The sequence below is a fragment of the Pygocentrus nattereri genome, chromosome 3, assembly GCF_015220715.1.
Source record: "Pygocentrus nattereri isolate fPygNat1 chromosome 3, fPygNat1.pri, whole genome shotgun sequence".
Classification (NCBI taxonomy): Eukaryota; Metazoa; Chordata; class Actinopteri; order Characiformes; family Serrasalmidae; genus Pygocentrus; species Pygocentrus nattereri.
This window is the reverse complement of record NC_051213.1, coordinates 41,897,523-41,912,641: the sequence shown is the minus strand read 5'-3', so window position 1 is coordinate 41,912,641 and position 15,119 is coordinate 41,897,523. Positions and strand designations below refer to the sequence as shown.

General features: G+C 43.7%; 1 protein-coding gene across 4 annotated transcripts in view; it reads left to right on the top strand.

The window, feature by feature from the left end:
• shc1 (SHC (Src homology 2 domain containing) transforming protein 1) overlaps nt 1-15,119 on the top strand; it is a 67,389-nt gene that overhangs the window by 36,466 nt on the left and 15,804 nt on the right. For 2 of the 4 annotated variants that reach the window (XM_037536932.1, XM_037536931.1), the window contains 3 exons: nt 7,931-8,095; nt 11,294-11,364; nt 14,674-14,737. In XM_037536932.1, the coding sequence (XP_037392829.1) occupies nt 7,934-8,095; nt 11,294-11,364; nt 14,674-14,737 (297 nt within the window). In that variant the 5' untranslated portion in view covers nt 7,931-7,933. Of the gene's footprint in view, nt 1-2,541; nt 8,096-11,293; nt 11,365-14,673; nt 14,738-15,119 lie in introns of those variants that run through there. The other 2 variants (XM_017721742.2, XM_037536930.1) reach the window with 2 other exon arrangements.

Here is a 15,119-nt window from a genome sequence, read left to right as displayed (position 1 = left end):
CTAAACAGTTTAGCACCGTTGTTGGCCACTTGTTTAGCATTTGTAACGGGATAGCTGAGCGCTCGTCATCAGACAGCTAAAAATAATCTATTTTATTTCTTAAATTATGACACAAAAACTGCGGCCGTGCTTTTCCAGCTGATAAGAACAGCTCCACTGTTTGATCAGTGTTTGTCATGTTCTGACCACAAAGGATGGTTTAAAACAGCAATTAATCACCCAGGAGCAAAAAACCAGCTGTTAGACTTGAAAGAAATCATGATTTGACATTTATCGCAATTATATATCGATATGGAACAATATGAATTTTGTTTATCGTGATAACATTTTTGGCCAAGTCGCCCAGCTCTAAATATAGTGAATTATTTTTTTTAAAGCATAAAACCTCCACATAGTTTATGTTCTAGAAAGAGCTCTCAAATTGACGTAGAACCTTAAAGGTTCTTTTAAACCTTTTAACAGGCATGTTTACAATATGTTTCTCAGTAGCTAGTATGCGTTATGCAAATACTTCATACGACAGTTGGGAGTCCCTGTGGTGTCTACCAATCGTGACCACTCTAGCCGGTCCTTTTTTAAACGTGGTTCTTCAGGAAACCAAAAGTGGTTCTTCTATGGCACCTTCTTCCTGTTGGTTTCCTAGGCCATAGTGTGTGTTCTGTATTATATGTGAGGTTAATGTTTATGTTCTGTCTTTAATTTGGTGACTAAGATTGTTCTGTCTGATCATAGCCTGTGTTTTCTTTCCCTCTCTCTCTGTCTCCCCCTCTCCTTTCATTCTCTCTCTGCTGGGTTCATGCCCTGAAGCAAGGGACCATGATGCAACTGCATTTAGTCTCACTGTTTTGTTTCCCTCTTGGCACTCTTGACTGACATTTCAGCACGCCTGAATGACTGGGTAAGAGAGCCGAATGAAACCTGACATGACATCCCGCTGCTCCAAACTGGCCGCCATGAGCGCGTTCCCCTGTCCTCTGTGAAAAGACTTCCACTTGGTGCACTCTGGGAGTTGTAGTTCGGTGCAGCTTTGTTGTCAGCACATCCAATATTTAGGTCACTTATTTAAACCGACTGACGTTGGCATCTGGCTAATCTGATATGGAGCATCCATGGTATTTTCCAAGGACTATGTGTGTGTGGATAGTCTCCCAGATTGAGGTCCTTCACTTAACCTTGGAATTGTTTCATAATGCACCAAATGATACTTTTTGCCTCAGGTCAAGGAAATGACCATCATGTTTTTGTTAAGTTGCCGGCATGTGATGTCAAGGTGCCGGAAGAGGAGTTTAGAGGACAGGGAAAAACCAGAGAGCAGGAAATGTAAAAATGAGAGGAAGGAAACAGGAATGAACTCATTCTCTACCTTCCTTTGTCCTTCCAGCTCTAAGGCTACCAAGGGAGGAAGGTTCACATTCTTCCTTTCTATCCGTCAATTTGTTCCATCAAGCCTTCAACAGCAACATCCATCTACTCCACTTTCTCCTGCCCCCCCCTTATGAGTATGTGCATTAGAGAGAGGGAAAGAGAGAGTGGGCTGCTTGAGCACATCTGTAAATCAGAGCTACTGGTATCCTTTTGTTATTACTGCATTTATGTAGTTTTATCGCGTGAAAAGACAGTACTTCTCAACGTAGCTCCAATCTAACTTGCATCACACAGGAGTTGAGAAATATATGGACCATTGGGGACCCTGGAGACCAATTTGAGAAGTGCTTCTTGAAGAAAAAGTTCAACTTGTACAAACCATGATAAATCACCTACTGCAGTGGCACAAAAGTCTCTCAGTGAGATTTTCTGGTTTAACCCATTTCTGTTGACATGTCTTGGGGGGTGGGGCTTTTGAAGAAGTATCACTACTTTGGGGTTCAGTTAACATGACTGATAGAAAGCTAAATATCTGTAGTAACTGCAAATCTAATCACTATGGACTGAATTGTATACTCAAACGACAGAAGCAGTTAGTCAGATAGGAGGATGACAAGCTTAAAGCTGAAGCTGAAGCAAGGTAGCTCACTGTCTAAACACCTTACCCCAGTTTGACTCTCTTGAAAGAGTACATTTGTACCTGATGTTCGTTCTGTGGTGAGTAGAAGCTGCTTTATTGTTTCCGATTTTCTTCGGCGACTGCGCCAAATAATGGACACTGATGCTTATGCTAATGCTAGCTTGGTGGTATTTGTTAGCCTAGATCAGTGGCCACACTAGCAGTCATGATTGGTTGGCACCACAGATTCCAAATGGTTGTATGAAGAGTTTGCAAGCTATTCTACGTTGACGAATTAAAAACCGAAAAACATTAATACTGACAAATCGATGAGTGTAAGGCATATGATGCTGTGCTACATGATAAAGTACATCTTCAACTCGTATCAGGGGTTCGCCAGTGTATTTCAATATATTGCAAGGTATATCGCAGTCATTGTTTCGAAATAAAATCACAAGATGTGAGGACAGTTTGCCTGTGTTGTGCAGCCTTATTAGAAATGCATAAATGACTGCCGCTGCAAGGAGACATTGAGAGAGGGAAAAGGGGGGAGGAGAGAGAGGCAGGGAGGTGGAAACAGGAATCGGCAGCAGCATCAGCGTGTGAACGTGCACAGGGAGAGGGGTAGAGAGAGAGAGAGAGAGACGGCGCTAGACAGGGAGGCGTAGAGTATAGAGGACAGTTGGCTGCACTGCTCGCTCCTCAAATGCAGACGGAGGTGGAGAGAAGAGGAGGATGAGAGAGCGCGCGGGGGTAGGAGAGCAGAACAAAGGCAGTTCGCCCGGGCCGTTCGTCCCAGTGTTCCAGAGGACAGAGAGGGAAGAGCAGGGATCCGCACGTGAACGAGAGAGGAAGCAGAACCTGACCATGACTTTGTAATTTTATCCAGTCAATGGATAAAAGCGAGACCACGTTTTTCCTCTCCAAGGGAGGGGACTGAGCGAGAGATCGAGGAAGAGAGAGAGAGATGGAGCGAGACGAGGAGCTTAATGGCTCTATTCAAATTTAATACTAATATGAGCAAGGGAGACCTTTTTACCACGTTGCTGAAGATAATCATGCAGTCTTTTTGTATTTGTCTTTGTTTTGATTGACAGACTGATGGACTGACATTTTGCCTTTACTTTTTTCTCAACCGTCAGAAGTGATTAGAACTAAAGTGAGGAAACACAGATGTCAAATGTTCTGTTGTCTGACCAGGAATCACACTGAGTTTTTATAGGTGTCATTTAATAGTTGTATATGCAGAAAACAATCAGGTTCCTCATATGCAAACTTTGTGGGTTAATTAATGAAATCTGTTCTCAGAGACTTTCTTTGGCGTTGCGAATAGGACGGGTGCTCTTGGCAGAAGTCCTTTTTTCAAATGATTTGTTTTTATCCGGAAGCGTGCATGTGTATCTGCAAGGTCTTGAGCAATATTTTATTTCCTCATTGGCCTGGTGCGATAACAATGCTTTGTATAGGAGTGAATCTTTGTATCTTTGCTTCTATACAGTGACGCTGTCCTCGTTGAGATGTCAACATTGATTAGCTTTATGGCAGTGGAGGCGATAGCAGAACTTTGCTGTCTCGTGGCGGCAGGATCAGCAGACTATTGATTCTCAGCAAGACTCTCACTGAGCCTTTGTTCCATTAACAAGTCAAAGTCTCTAAGCTCATTCTGATTGGCCAAGAGTAGAGCCAACAGGTTTTGTGTTGGTGGAACTCATTGCCTTTTGTTTGGGTTCCTTCAAGATTCCGTCTGGCAGGATTCTGCTCCGCAGTCTATCGCCATGGCAACAACCCGGCTACCACGAAGTTCTACTTTTTTCTACGTTTCGTAACTTGTCATAAATTTAACTTTCGAGGTCGCTCTCCCTTCACGCAACTTAGGTAAGAGCCTTCAAGCCAAGCCAGGTTTCAAGGTGCTCTTTTTCTTCTCTTTTTTTCTGTCTACAATCTTTATATGCTTTGTACAGTTTACCAGTTCACGTCTGTCATCTCTGGCAATTAAAAGGACTATACTGACCAAATGAGCACAGCTTATTCACTGTCAGGATTTACTTTCACATCATCTGTCCCACTGGATCATCAATCGTCATAGAGAAATGTCTTTTTGTCTGAGATCATCACATACAGATTCTGTGATGTGTATGCTTGATAGGTTCAGGATGTGTAGTTAAACTCAGGGTTTGCCTCCTCTGTGGAGTGCCAGCCATACCGTGCTATTTTTCATGTCACAGCAAACATTCTAGCAGAGGTTTGTGTAGATTAACAAACTTGGCTGCTTATTAACTGAACGTCCACAGGCCTGAAACAGACCTGTAAACTGCTTGTTTGCCAGTGATCCCGTCCAACAGATGTTATTCCATCCATAATTCTGGAACATTTCACTTGCATTCTTTGAGTAACATTTTATACAGATACTTGTTACCTCTTACTTGCCTTTGGTTTGACAGCATGTATACTGGAACTCCATGTTCATAGTCAAACGGCAGCCACAGTGAGCTAATTAACTCGCACGACATCCTGGAACGAACCATCCTATCCAAACAGGGATTCTGCCATATTCTTGATGAACAGGTGCTACATCTGAGCTGTCACGGTTTGACTGTGCTCAAGGCTTGGTTCGCCGTACTGTTACTAAGTGTTTTGTAATGTTCTCGTTGGGTTTTCTACCCCTTTTGCACTGTTATTTCCCGAACACTGTGCTCTATGTGTGCCATGATGCATTAGTCGCAACTCTGAGAACTGTTTGTCGCTGATGTTTGAATGCCTTTTGATTGCACTTGTCATTTCTTAAGTGGACGGCATGCAGGTACAGCTCACACTCCAGAACTACTTCACTGGTTCATATTCTGTGCCATGTCCTTATACTCACTGGTGTATTTTATCTATTGCACTTACCAGACCTCGTCGGAGCTGCACTGAAAAGACACTACTTATCAAGGAGCTGTTAAACTTTATTACGCTTCATAGCAGCTTTTGAGATCTGCCCTAGTGTAAAAGGGTGTACATCTTATGTCTGTACAGCAGTGGACGTGATGGGTCTCTGCTATGACTGCCTGTCACGTTTATTACTTTGCTAATTGGCTTTGCTCTGAGTTTTCCGAGTATAGCCATCGGTGCTGTGTGAGAGCAGTCTGATTAACATCTCGTTGATTTATCTGATGATTAAAGCAGCTGCTCAACACTTCTCTGTGCTGACGGAAAAAACAAATATGCAGCGGAAGCCTCTGAGGACGAGGGTCGAACGAGTGAGTCTGTCCTCCTGCCAACAGAGTTCCGAAGTGTGGATACTGTTACAGTGACTGAAAGTGCTTTCGAGATTATGGTAATATATGTGGTTGGATTTGATCATACTGCTAAGACTGTTCTCTGGGAGCGCCGTTCTAGACTGTTCAGAACCGTTTGCAGTTAAAGACTGTTTCTTCTCTGGATAAAGCTTTGTCAATGCTCAAGTAATGGACAAGTCAAGCTGCTTTTGGGGGTAGCTTTTCTCTCAGGAAACTGATTTATTAAGACCTGCTTCATCTGATGGGACTGTTCCTCGGGTTCAAGGTGTCATTTAGAGTAATGAGGGAGTGATTGATTTTCCAGTCAGCCTCTAATGAGTCTCTCTCGTTTGAGATCTCTGAGGGTGGAACTTCAGATGGGGCCAATCAGGTCTCATTATCGTTAGGCTGACAAGCCAATGTTTGTCATTCCCGTGGGAACACAGTCGTTATAGAGTTGGTCTGTTTATCACTCTAAAATGTTATTACAGCGCATGACACTATTTGGCCTAGTTCTCATTGTGCAAGATTATCTCTGGGCCTCACTTATTCAACTTAAAACCAACTAGGCAAGAAGTTCCTCTAATGGTGCTCAAAGTTACATCTTTTCTATAGGCACATTTTCACCTTATTTCTAGACCGTTAACAGAACCTTTTCAGGGCTCAGTTCACCTTTTTTCTAGATTTACCACATTTCTATATGCATGTGTATTTGTGTTAACAACCTACTGATGTACTCTTAAGGTTTGTTACAGTTGGACAGTTAGCAGTTAGTATTTGGTTATTCCCTAGCTGTTGATTCTGAGTTCCTTATCTGAAAGAACGCCAAGGAGCGATCAGGAAAGTGAACTGAGAGGAAGAACGGACAAAGAGGCAGCCTGGAGAACGGGAGAGAAGACGTGGGAGGGGGAGCGGGGGAGAGAGAGATCATCTGGAAGAAGAGAGCGAGCGTGATCGAGAGAGAACGGGAGAGGGAGAGGGAGCGGGAGCGGGAGGAGGAGGAGAGAAGGAACAGGGCCCAGTACACTGTCTGGAGGCTTAGGGACGGATTCCAGGAGAGGCGGGATAGAGAGGGCGATCGAGGCAAGGGACAGAGCGCCGAAGGAGGGAGGGAAGCTCAGCCGGAGGTGATTTGGAAGAGGAGGGAGGAGGAGGAGGAGAAAGAGAGGGAGAGGATACAGCTGGAGGACAGGGGACCCAGAATCATTTGGAGGAAGAAAGAAAGGGAGTGAAAGAGAAGGGAGAAGGCATGATTACAGTGCAAGAAAAGGGAAAAAGTCGGCTGAGTGAGTTTGGTCCAGATCAGACTTGGTGCTTTCTGCGGTCTTGATCTGGGCCTGTTTTTCCTTTCCGACTGTATCTGCTCATGACTAGGACAGCTTGGACTTAAGCTCTTAAGGTTGCATCAAGACAATTTAGTATTTAGTCATCTGTGTAGTTTTGTGATCAGGTCCTACTGATCCATGTTCTTGTCGTGTGGAGGCTGATGTTTCATCTAATCCTCCCTCAGTAGAGCAGCTCTGTTTTTCGTTAAGTGATCAGCGTCCACTGGTTCAGTGCTCTCCATCCATTTTCTCTCTCTTTCCCTCTCCTTTCTATATTGATCTGTCTGTCCGCTGGAAGCCTCTTCTCTTAGTCTCAGCTGCAGCTAATAGGCTTTTTATGGGACGCTGTCGGACAAGAACTACTAGAGTGGAGTCCAGCACACGCAAACGGAAACACACATACAAGCTCTAAATATCAAAGATTTCATTGTGCTTTGTCTCTCGGTGACATGAACTTTTTAAGGCAAATAATACATACCGACAAACAGGTACTTAGACGACAATCATTCTGAGATATTTGAGTAGAGCATATGGTGCTCTTTAATGATGCTAACATAAGGTGTTAACCACAGTTATCTCTATGCAGGTTAAGATCTGATGCAAGCAACCTCACACAGCCATTAAAGTACACTGTGTGACAACACGCTAATGTCAAAGTCTGTATGATCTGGAATTTAACAAGAGATTCCATTTTCTTTTACACTCTCACTCTTGCTCTCTCTCTCTTCCTCTCTCTCTCCGCTGTCTCAACTTTTTTGCTTTCCTCTGATGCTCATGAACCGAGCTGTCACTGCACTATCATCTCTCCGGTCTAACGATGAAGGGATCAGTAGACGGAGAGAGCCAGAGGAGTGGAACAGAAAAAAGAAGACCGGTTTGTGACTTTTTTGAAAGAGACACTTGGAGAGACCATAAGAGTATATAAAGCATATTCATTTCAGCTTGATGGACACATCAAAATGGAGCTCGTCCCCAAAACGAAATACGCTCCATTCAGGAGCGACTCTTTTAGCTCAACGGACGAGACGGTCTCCAATCAGTCTCTCCCTTCCTCTGCTCCTCTCACCCCCCTCACTCCTCCGGGCATCTCTTCTTCTCTCTCCTCCTCTTCCCTCGCCCCCATCCTCCCGCCCGCCTCTTCTCCGCGGGCGGTGGAGAACAGCCCCACCACGCTGTGCTCTTTTTTCCCCAGGATGGGGTCCCTGCGGCTGGGAATGTCAGCCACTCTGCTGCCCGGTCTGAAGGCCGCCAACCGGTCTGAGCAGGACACCGGGGACCGTGAGATGCAGGATGCCTTTGCCACCTCTTCTGATCCTCCTCTTCCCTCTCTAACTGCTCCCTCTCCCCCTCCTCGCCCCCCACAGGATATGAACCGGCTGGGTGGGGCATCGCGCAGGGCCCGGGTGGAAGGGGGCCAGCTGGGTGGAGATGAGTGGACGCGCCACGGCTCCTTCGTCAACAAGCCCACCCGAGGATGGCTGCACTCAGACAGCGTGGTCAGCACGACTGGGGTCTCCTACACCGTCAGGGTAAGGCATAACTTTTAAGCCAGAGTTGTTTTCTGTCTGTGAGAATGTGAAGATTAGCATTGGGATTGTGTCAGTGGTTCCCAGTCCTGGTCCTGGAGTACCCTTGCAGTGTACTCCAGTGATGGGGACCCACTTCCCTGCACTATTTCTTGCATTTCCTGGTCCAACATGTAGCTGACCAGCAGGGAATACTGTGTGCAACAGTGGGTCTGGAGTGGAGCAGTAAACCCTTAAATTAATGCTGTCTTTAACTCACAGCTTTTCTAAAACAGGTGTGTCAAACTGGGTTCCTTCCCGGCTACAGCTCTGCTAAGGATTGCCGTTTTCCCTACCGCTCTGAATTCAGTTTATGAAAGCCATGCTAATTATCTGATTAGTTAAATTAGGTGTGTTTAATAAGAGAGAACATTGAAGAGTGCATTGCTGTCACCCAGAAGAGCTGGAGTGTGAAATATGTGCTCTAAACCAAACCTTAACCACATCCCTTAACCTAAAGGTCAAAGTCTTTTCTACACTTGACCATATATAAATTGGGAGGAATAAACTTTCAGCATCCGTGCTAACATTAGTGGCTAAGCCACAGATGTTTCTAAAGCAGTGCTCTCTCAATCACCTCCCACTGTAGGAGATCATGAGTAATGTCTGTGCTTCTTTTCTCCCTTCCCATGTTTATACCATAATATATTTCAAAACGGCCAGAAATTTTAATTTTCCTGTGATATCAATTTGTCTATATTGCCCACTACCCGTGTCTGGTATGAGATGGCCTTAACCCTGTTTATAATACTAACCTCTGTTCTGGTCCTCACACTGTTGATAATCAACTAATTTTCATAATGTTGTTAATAATTTAACCATAATGTAGACGAGCCATAGTGGGCCATAAAGTATGACTGTATCACAGGAAGCAGATGGAAGGTAATTGAGGTGAGGCAACTAGTGCTGGATTAATCAAAATAATTGGCTTATATAATAAGCAGTGTAGTAAACTTCTCAATGATGATGAAGCCTAGCAGTCACTCTCCAAATCTGTATCAACACTCTCTGTCTCTGCTGTCTTACCACATTCCACATATGATATCATAATGTGGTATAATTCCCTGTACTGTGTTTTCTGCAAAGCCACTGTGACTGTATCTCTGATTCATCATGTACAGGCAGCTGTTGTGAAGCAAATAAGACTTGTTTCATTATTCTGGAAAAGGATAATGTTTTCAGCATGAATGCACGCCTTGCATCTGAACATTGGTCAATATCCTGAAATGCATTTGGGATTTAATGCGTCTCCAAATTCCCATACAACATAAAAGTGTTCCTGATAATTCAGGAAACACAACATTATACCAGAACCTCTTTGCACCACAGTTCTGCAGTGCCTGCGGCATTTGATTGAGTCCAGGCATGTCTCCTAATTTTATGTAGACAAGGAAGTTTGACCTCTAAACCTTGACTCCAGCTTTAGCGCAAGCCTTTGGATTGGAGTTCCTGAGCTCCGTCTGGAGATATAGTGGACATTTGCTATGTGATGCTCCATCTCAACCTCATGCCCAGTCCCAACAGTACCTGCTGAGAAAGGTTTAAAACCTAAGGTTTAACCATTCTGGCTGCTTAGACTTTTGAAAATGGTGCTTCTGGAAGATGTTTCAACAGCCATGGAACCTGTTGATATCAGTCAACTTTACCACAGAGCACCTTATTACCAGCATTTTCTGTGATGTTTGGTTTCTGATGGCATTTAGTTTAGTTTTTCAGCTGCAGAAAGTGCCAGAATGTTCGGTACTAGACAACTGGAACTGTTCCAATTTTATAGATTTTGGATCCTCTTCGAGACTGGTGCCAACAGGACCTAATGGTACCTGCTTTCTTTACCTGTCCAGGTACAGATATAATCACCAAACACATGACCAAGCAGTAGACTAGAATGTAAACAACAACGGGTGCACTGCATACTTTCATGTCAGCACAACTAGCATTAAGCTACATTAAGATAGCTGATGCATCCATTCATACTCATAGGCGTATGCGTGTTTAGACATGTTTGCAAGTTTGTGCTCACAGAACAATGTGGTCTATCATTTCACATTAACTATTACGATAAGCTAACTAGAAAAACAAGGTATCTTAATAACCCGATTATACGCCTACAAGTGGCATAAAATGGCCAAAAAGACTATTTAATTGCTAATCGCGGTTATTTTGAGAGTTCCAGCTGTCTCCCAAGGTGGAAAATGAACTAGAAGAAGAACGGTAGATCATGTTCAGCCACATAAAAGCCAAATCCTGGACACACATGAAGGAAAAAGATCAGATTTGAACCACTTTTTCCTGCAGTGGTAATGTAGCCTTACATGCCTGCCTGGTTAGACACAAGGCTGGTCTCTCAGAGCCAGAAGATGACTACACCACAAATGATTTTCAGTGGTGAATCACCGTTGACCTTACACTTTCATTTAAGACTGGGCTGAATTCATGTCCAGGAAACCAGCTGGGCTGAATCCATGTACAGGAAATCAGCCTAGGGAATTGGTGCCTGAGTTTTCCATGTGAATTTTACACGAATTGTACTTCCAGTGACCCATTCCAACTAGAGGTCTGCATGGGTATGAGATTGAAGCTTGAACCTGACTCGCATTTACAAGTTTCTGACGACTCAAACTATTTTGAATACTATGAGAGAGGAAAAGAGAGGACGTGCATGAGAGTTTCGCAAAATGGGCTGCACAAAAATATCCATTGGTGCACACGAAAAATGGTCTGAACTCGGCCCATAACCCAATGTTTTATTGGGCCCCATCAGGCTGAGGTTGGGTATCAGACTTCTGCTTCAAACAGGGTCAACATTTGATTTTCCTTAAGTTTAGAAAACCACGTCTTATGTTCGTCTTTAGTCTTAGGTGTCATTGTTAGTGGACCTAAATGGGAAAATGCAACGTTGTGCGAATGTAATCTCACTGTAAAATCACTTGCTATAGTTATGTTATAGGTTCACGACCAGCACCAGGCTGCTGAATGGTGATATTGTATTTCAGCCTTTCTTTGCATTCTTTCAGTGTCGTGTCCAGGTGGTTCCACAGAAAGACTCATTTTGCATAACAAAGAGTTTGACAGGAAATTCTGTTTCTCTTGGGTTGGTGGTTGGTGTGTAATGCAGGAAGTGGCTTGGGCTAACACATTTCCTCGTTTGTTCTCTCTCTGCAGTACATGGGCTGTGTGGAGGTCCTGCAGTCAATGAGAGCACTGGACTTCAACACCAGAACTCAGGTTACCAGGTAAAGCCCAGCACTCATTCACACATTCATGCCCATTTATGTTCCTGCCAAAAGCTTTGCATTCATTACATGTGTATCACCACACAGGCACTTTCTCTCTCTCTCTCTCTCTCTCTCTCTCTCTCTCTCTCTCTCTCTCTCTCTCTCTCTCTCTCTCTCTCTCTCTCTCTCTCTCTCTCTCTCAGTGGTGGGTTAAAAGACTCTGCTATGATTAATTATTAATCTCTCTATCTCTCGCTCTCTTCTGTCATATGCCCCTCCTCTCATGTTGTGGTCAGTGATTGTGGGGGGGGAGGGAGCGTGCCTAAAAGAGCAAGAGAGAGAGGGCGGGAGAATCTTCTCTCTTTCTGTCCATCCCCCGTTATGTGCATGCGAGTGTGTGTGTGCATGTGTGGGTTGTGATGCCAATGATCTGGAGCAACTGCAAGTTAGGCATTTGTGTAATGGCCATTTTCTCCACGGGACGGAAGTGTTATAGTGTGTGTGTGTGTGTGTGTGAGAAAGGGAGAGGCGAGAGAAGAGGCGCTTTAATGCCATCAGCCTGCCTTGCTGCCACACACACCACATACTCTTATTATAGAAGCCCCTGGAAGCCTTTGGAATCTCTGTGGCTTCTCCTTTTTGTTTAGCACTGTGTTAGAGTGCTAATTGTATGTCTTTATAGTGTGTAATATCATAGTAAGTTTAAATATATATGGATCATTGGTTCAAATTGGTTCAAAGTCAGCTTTTAGCTAACTTGGATTTGGACTACAGTCTCTTTGAGTTAAGTGACTCCATGCCTTAATTGTTTTCATTTTATTTAAATAAGGTTCAATTCGTCACAAGCAAAATCTAATTTTTTAGAATGATCTACAACGTTGTGTATACATTTCAGGCACCTCAGGATATTATTTATCTGGGCAGTAAGGCTTTATTTGCTCAGAAAATACTAATATTGTAATAAATACAAATAACATTAATAGAATAAGTAGTGATTTCCCATAGACTAAGACTATTACACAGTAGTGATTTACATAGATTAAGACTTTTACACAGTACTGTGTATATATACACACAGTACTGTGCAGTGGTCAGAGCCTGCATTTTGTTTATTTAATATCCAGTCAAAACGATCACTAAGTACAAGTTTTTCCATTTTTGGAACATCTGAGGATATTAGATACAGGATAATCAATAAGGAAGTGGAAAGTCAAATTCAAATAAGTGAAAAAGCAGTTCAAAATATCTTGAACCCTGTAAGGCTTGGCAGGCACCAAAACTGCCCCATCAGGTAAACAGCACTGAAAGCTTTTACATTTGAGATAAAAATCAAGCTCCACTTTCATTTCAGCTCTGCAAAAACCTCACCTGTGATAATGCAACTCAGCACTATGGGTTTGAAAGGGTGTGTGGCTGTCAAGAAGACCTCAATGAGAAAAGGAAACCTGCAAAAGAAAAGGCTACTGGTGTTCTCAGAACAATGGACTGACCACCCCAGAGTTCAGACCCCAACATTACTGAATGTATTTGGGACTATTTAGATTGTGAGAAGCAGAAAATGCTAAACCAACTTCTAAGATGGAAATTTAATATCCCTTCTGATTTTTTTGAGGAACTGAAAGCATAGAGTGGTAATAAAGGTAAAAGTGGACAGAATAAATACTGCTAAATGTAGTATTGTATTTAGTTGTTAAGGCTGAATGAAGGGTGGTCTCTGTTTGGCAAAGCACTGTGTACCTTCTGAGTAAACCTATTTTCAAATACACAGCTCAAAAAAATAAAGGGAACACTTAAACAACACTATATAACTCCAAGTAAATCAAACTTCTGTGAAATCAAACTGTCCACTTAGGAAGCAGCACTGATTGACAATCAATTTCACAGCTGTTGTGCAAATGGAACAGACAACAGGTGGAAATTATTGGGAATTAGCAAGACACACTTAATAAAGGAGTGGTTCTGCAGGTGGGGACCACAGAACACTTCTCAGTACCTTTCTGCTTTCTGGCTGATGTTTTGGTCACTTTTGAATGTTGGTGGTGCTTTCACACTCGTGGTAGCATGAGAAACCGACTCCATGAGGATGGTATGAGGGCCTGACGTCCACAGAATGGGGTTGTGCTCACAGCCCAACACCGTGCAGGACGCTTGGCATTTGCCAGAGAACACCAGGATTGGCAAATTCTCCACTGGCACCCTGTGCTCTTCACAGATGAAAGCAGGTTCACACTGAGCACATGTGACAGACGTGACAGAGTCTGGAGACGCCGTGGAGAGCGATCTGCTGCCTGCAACATCCTTCAGCATGACTGGTTTGGCAGTGGGTCAGTAATGGTGTGGGGTGGCATTTCTTTGGAGGGCCGCACAGCCCTCCATGTGCTCGCCAGAGGTAGCCTGACTGCCATTAGGTCCCGAGATGAGATCCTCAGACAACTTGTGAGACTATATGCTGGTGCGGTTGGCCCTGGGTTCCTCCTAATGCAGGACAATGCTAGACCTCATGTGGCTGGAGTGTGTCAGCAGTTCCTGCAAGATGAAGGCATTGAAGCTATGGACTGGGCCGCCCGTTCCCCAGACCTGAATCCGATTGAGCACATCTGGGACATCATGTCTCGCTCCATCCACCAACACCACGTTGCACCACAGACTGTCCAGGAGTTGGCGGATGCTTTAGTCCAGGTCTGGGAGGAGATGCCTCAGGAGACCATCCGCCACCTCATCAGGAGCATGCACAGGCGTTGTAGGGAGGTCATACAGGCACGTGGAGGCCACACACAATACCGAGCCTCATTTTGACTTGTTTTAAGGACATTACATCAAAGTTGGATCAGCCTGTAGTGTGTTTTTCCACTTTAATTTTGTGTGGGACTCCAAATCCAGGCCTCCATTGGTTAATAAATTTGATTTCCATTGATGATTTTTGTGTGATTTTGTTGTCAGCACATTCAACTTTGTACAGAACAAAGTATTCAATGAGAATATTTCATTCATTCAGATCTAGGATGTGGTTTTTGAGTGTTCCCTTTATTTTTTTTTTGAGCTGTGTACATTTATGGTCCCATGTTGAGAGAGAGATTTTACAATTGGGAGATCATACTGTGTGTGTGTGTGTGTGTGTGTGTGTGTGTGTGTGTGTGTGTGTGTGTGTGTGTGTGTGTGTGTGTAATCTAATGTAATGTCTTGCAGGAGTGTGAAATCTGGGAATACAGAATACGCAGCATGATTGAAATCCATATCTAGCGGTCTGATTAGCACAGACACGTGTACAAACACACGTATCACTTTCCTGACAGTATGTGTGTTAACGCTTCATTCTGAATGTTACAGGGAGGCCATATCAGTGGTGTGTGAGGCAGTACCAGGTGCCAAAGGAGCTCAACGCAGGAGGAAGGTATTTAACACTAAACTGATATTCACTCAGCATTTAATCACCATTCACTTCTCTCCCCTGTGCTGATCCAGCAGCCAAAGTGTGCATCATCTGCGTGTGGGACTACAGCAGTGCACGCTGGAATCCCACAGCACATTCAGTTCAGAACCACCCACATGCTCACAGAGACGCTCTTACACACAGTGCTGCTCCACAGTATCGTCACTTAAAATTCTGAAGATCAGAATGTAAAATAGTAAAAATGTGATACTAAAATGAAGTGTTTTATAAAACATTCAGGAGAGTTTGAATGGAAGAGAATAAATAAATACATTTGAACAAAACAGGGCTTAAAAATCATTTATCAGACCTATCTGAGAACTGCCTGGGCATACCCTTGTAT